This window comes from Agrilus planipennis, unplaced genomic scaffold, assembly GCF_000699045.2.
Source record: "Agrilus planipennis isolate EAB-ADULT unplaced genomic scaffold, Apla_2.0 scaffold70, whole genome shotgun sequence".
Taxonomy (NCBI): domain Eukaryota; kingdom Metazoa; phylum Arthropoda; class Insecta; order Coleoptera; family Buprestidae; genus Agrilus; species Agrilus planipennis.
In genome coordinates this window covers 510,894-513,823 of record NW_020442458.1, presented here as the reverse complement: position 1 = coordinate 513,823, position 2,930 = coordinate 510,894, and the positions used below count along the sequence as shown (strand labels likewise).

Below are 2,930 nucleotides of genomic sequence, written 5' to 3'. Positions count from 1 at the left end.
GTGCCTCTTTGTCGCTCGTTCCGCGCTCTCGCTTGCACTTCAAGCCTTAAATGGAACGCCTCAGAGCGAGGTAACGCCGCATGAGTCATGTTTTTTCGTGCGTGCAGCCGGCTCCATCGAATTATAAGACGTTGTCACGTCAAAAACCAATAGGTAATTTCTTTAAAATAAACTTTAGTTTTTACCTGCGACTCCATTCGTGTTGATGTTCGAAATACGTGTCAAAAATCATCGACGACCACATAAAATTAATTTTTCTATCTTTTCAGAACAATATTTTTTTTAAACCGTACCCTATGCTCTTTTATATATCCTTGACTATGTGTGTGCAAAATGTTATGATGATTGATGGAGTAGTAAAGGCGTAAAATGGGAATAAACAAACAAACTCAGAATCGCATCTAGTTACATCCGGCGATCTTTGGCCCTACCTATGGATCACGCCCCGACCATGAAACTTTTCATTAGTATATAAGCTCATACATTTTCTAGCTCATGAAAATCTCACTAACATCCGACCCTCTTAGGATTATCTTCCTATACTCCCCCCCCTCGGATAGAAATCTTTCTGAACTTCACCTCCTCCTCCCCCCAGGCGTTTTAGCTATCGTCAGGCAATTTCAACGCTAAACACGCCTTTTGAGGCTGTCAACAAACCAATAAAAAAGGCACCTTCCTTCTTGCCAATGTTCTCGACTTCAACCTCACAGTTGAAGCCCTCCGTGACCCAACGTTCCTCCCTACCCCCACAATCAATCTTCTAACATCCTCAACATTTTCTTCACAAAAAATGTTACTCTTTCCGCCGATCCTATCGTGCTTGACGTACTTAGCTCGGATCATCTTTCAGCCCTAATCGAAGCCGGACGACCAATTAACAACCTCCAAACCACTTTACTAGACTGACTGCACCTCCGCTACACCCTTGAAACATCTTCATGTAAGTGCACTTTAATTCGTACAAAAGCGGAACTCCACGAAACTGTGAATCTTCTTTCAAATGAGACAACTAGCGCAATCGAGCTCTCTACTACCTCCCACTCCACGTCTGCCCCAGATAAAACCTTTTCCGCAGACATTCTTGCCCTCCTTAAGAGGAAAAACAGAAACCGCCGCCTGTGGCAAGGCACCGCAATCCCGCACATCGTGCCGAATTTAACTTGCCTCACAAAATTCTACAGCGCCCCTTTCGACTAATATATCGCCCAGGCAGAAGCACACCCCAAAACCACTTGGAAAGTGATCCGCTTTACCCAACACAGAGCTCCCCACTTCCCATCATTAAAGAGAAATGACTCCCCATACACTTGAGATGAGGAAAAAGCTGCAATCTTCGCAGACTCTCTCTGTCTCCAGTGCCCACTACCTAGCCTTGTGGATCTTGCCGAATTTCACAAGCGAATCAAAGCCACCTCTCGAAACTTCGTCCCCTCGTGAAATCATCTTCACCATCCAATCTCTGAAAAAGAGAAAGAAAAGCCCCTGGCGCGGACATAATTTCAAACGGTGGGTGTCTTAAAGGCCTTGTCACCAATACACATAAATGCACTATGCAATATCACAAACGCTATCATGCAGCTCCACCATTTCCCTTTGGTCTTGAAGGAAGCCTCAGTCATCTGTCTCCCCAAAAAAGGGAAGACCCTCAGCAATCCCTGAAGCTTCAGGTCCATGAGCCTGCTCAGTTCGCTGAGCAAAGTAGTGGAATCCATACTTCTAGACCGGCGTCTTGACCACGTGGAGCAAAACAATCTCCTTCCCGATTTCCACCACGGCTCCGGCTGGAAATCCAACAGGCCTTAGAAGGAGTCTCGCACGAAGGTCTCATTTCCAAGTTTATCGCCCTAAAAACCCCAGACTCCCTTATCGGAGTTATTAGATCCTTTCTATCTGACAGATCTCTTCGTGTCCGCGTTGGCTCTGCCTTATCCCCCCGCAGAGCCATCATGACCGGCGTCCCCCAAGTCTCCAAGCTGTCTGTTTAATTCAAACTATACTACGGAGCCCCGCAAATATTAACAAATTTCTGCCCCCCGCTCCTCAACCAAGAATTTATACTGTTTTTACTAAATTGCTTTATGTCCCGTTTATTCAGTTGGGCAAGTAGATACTCTAGTGAGAAATTTTGAATAAGCTAAATTGGGATCTTGGACCAAAACAGACTTTATAATTTCATCAAAATTCTTATTGCTGTTGTCGAAATCAATATTATACACAAATACAACAATTGGACAGAGCGTTATGAAAATTGATTCGTAATACTTACTAGCTACACGTACACACAAAAAAAAATAAAAATATAAGAAAATTACTTACATCATAAGCCCCAGCTTTGATCTGTGCATATAACCTATGTTGATCTTCGTCCCAGAATGGCGGATAACCCACAAGGAGAATATACAAGATGACGCCGCAAGCCCAAATGTCCACAGGTTTGCCGTAAGGCTCCTTTTTCAGAACTTCTGGGGACAAATATCCTGGAGTACCAGCAAAACCGAACCAAGCTTGTTGGTCACCCTGGACCTCTATGGCTAGACCGAAATCGGCTAACTTGACCGCCGCTCCTTTTGCTTTACTAGCCAAAAGAAGATTCTCTGGCTGAAACAAAATTGTAACGTACAATAGGTACTACATTATTACACTAATCTATCATAATTCTTAAATATTAATTTTTTTTTATAAGGAATAGGTACGAACATAAAGATATTACCATCAATAAGATGAATAATTTAATTGGAGTTTAGTTTAGTAAGGTAATTTTTCATGTCGTTGTTTATAGATCAGGAAATATGAGTGGGTGAATGGGAAAATTATTCGTATGAATTTTTTTACGCAATTTTGTTCGGAAAATTCTCGTGAATAGAACGATATAGGTTGCCAGCAGGTAAGTCGATCGGGTATTGTTTAAATCACGATTGTTTAAACAAATG

At 42.7% G+C, this 2,930-nt stretch overlaps 2 protein-coding genes across 2 annotated transcripts in view; both read right to left on the bottom strand.

Annotated features, from left to right (window-relative positions):
- Positions 1-2,399, bottom strand: part of LOC108735342 (calcium/calmodulin-dependent protein kinase type II alpha chain) — a 58,658-nt gene extending 56,259 nt beyond the window's left edge. Inside the window, exon 1 of the mRNA XM_025980600.1 lies at positions 2,317-2,399. The gene's annotated coding sequence lies outside the window, so the exon portion shown is untranslated. The remainder of the gene's footprint in view (positions 1-2,316) is intronic.
- LOC112906458 (calcium/calmodulin-dependent protein kinase type II delta 1 chain-like) overlaps positions 1,800-2,930 on the bottom strand; it is a 5,451-nt gene continuing 4,320 nt past the window's right edge. Inside the window, exons 2-3 of the mRNA XM_025980616.1 lie at positions 2,317-2,598; positions 1,800-1,844 (exon numbers count right to left, since the gene is read on the bottom strand). Of these exons, the coding sequence (XP_025836401.1) occupies positions 1,800-1,844; positions 2,317-2,598 (327 nt within the window). The remainder of the gene's footprint in view (positions 1,845-2,316; positions 2,599-2,930) is intronic.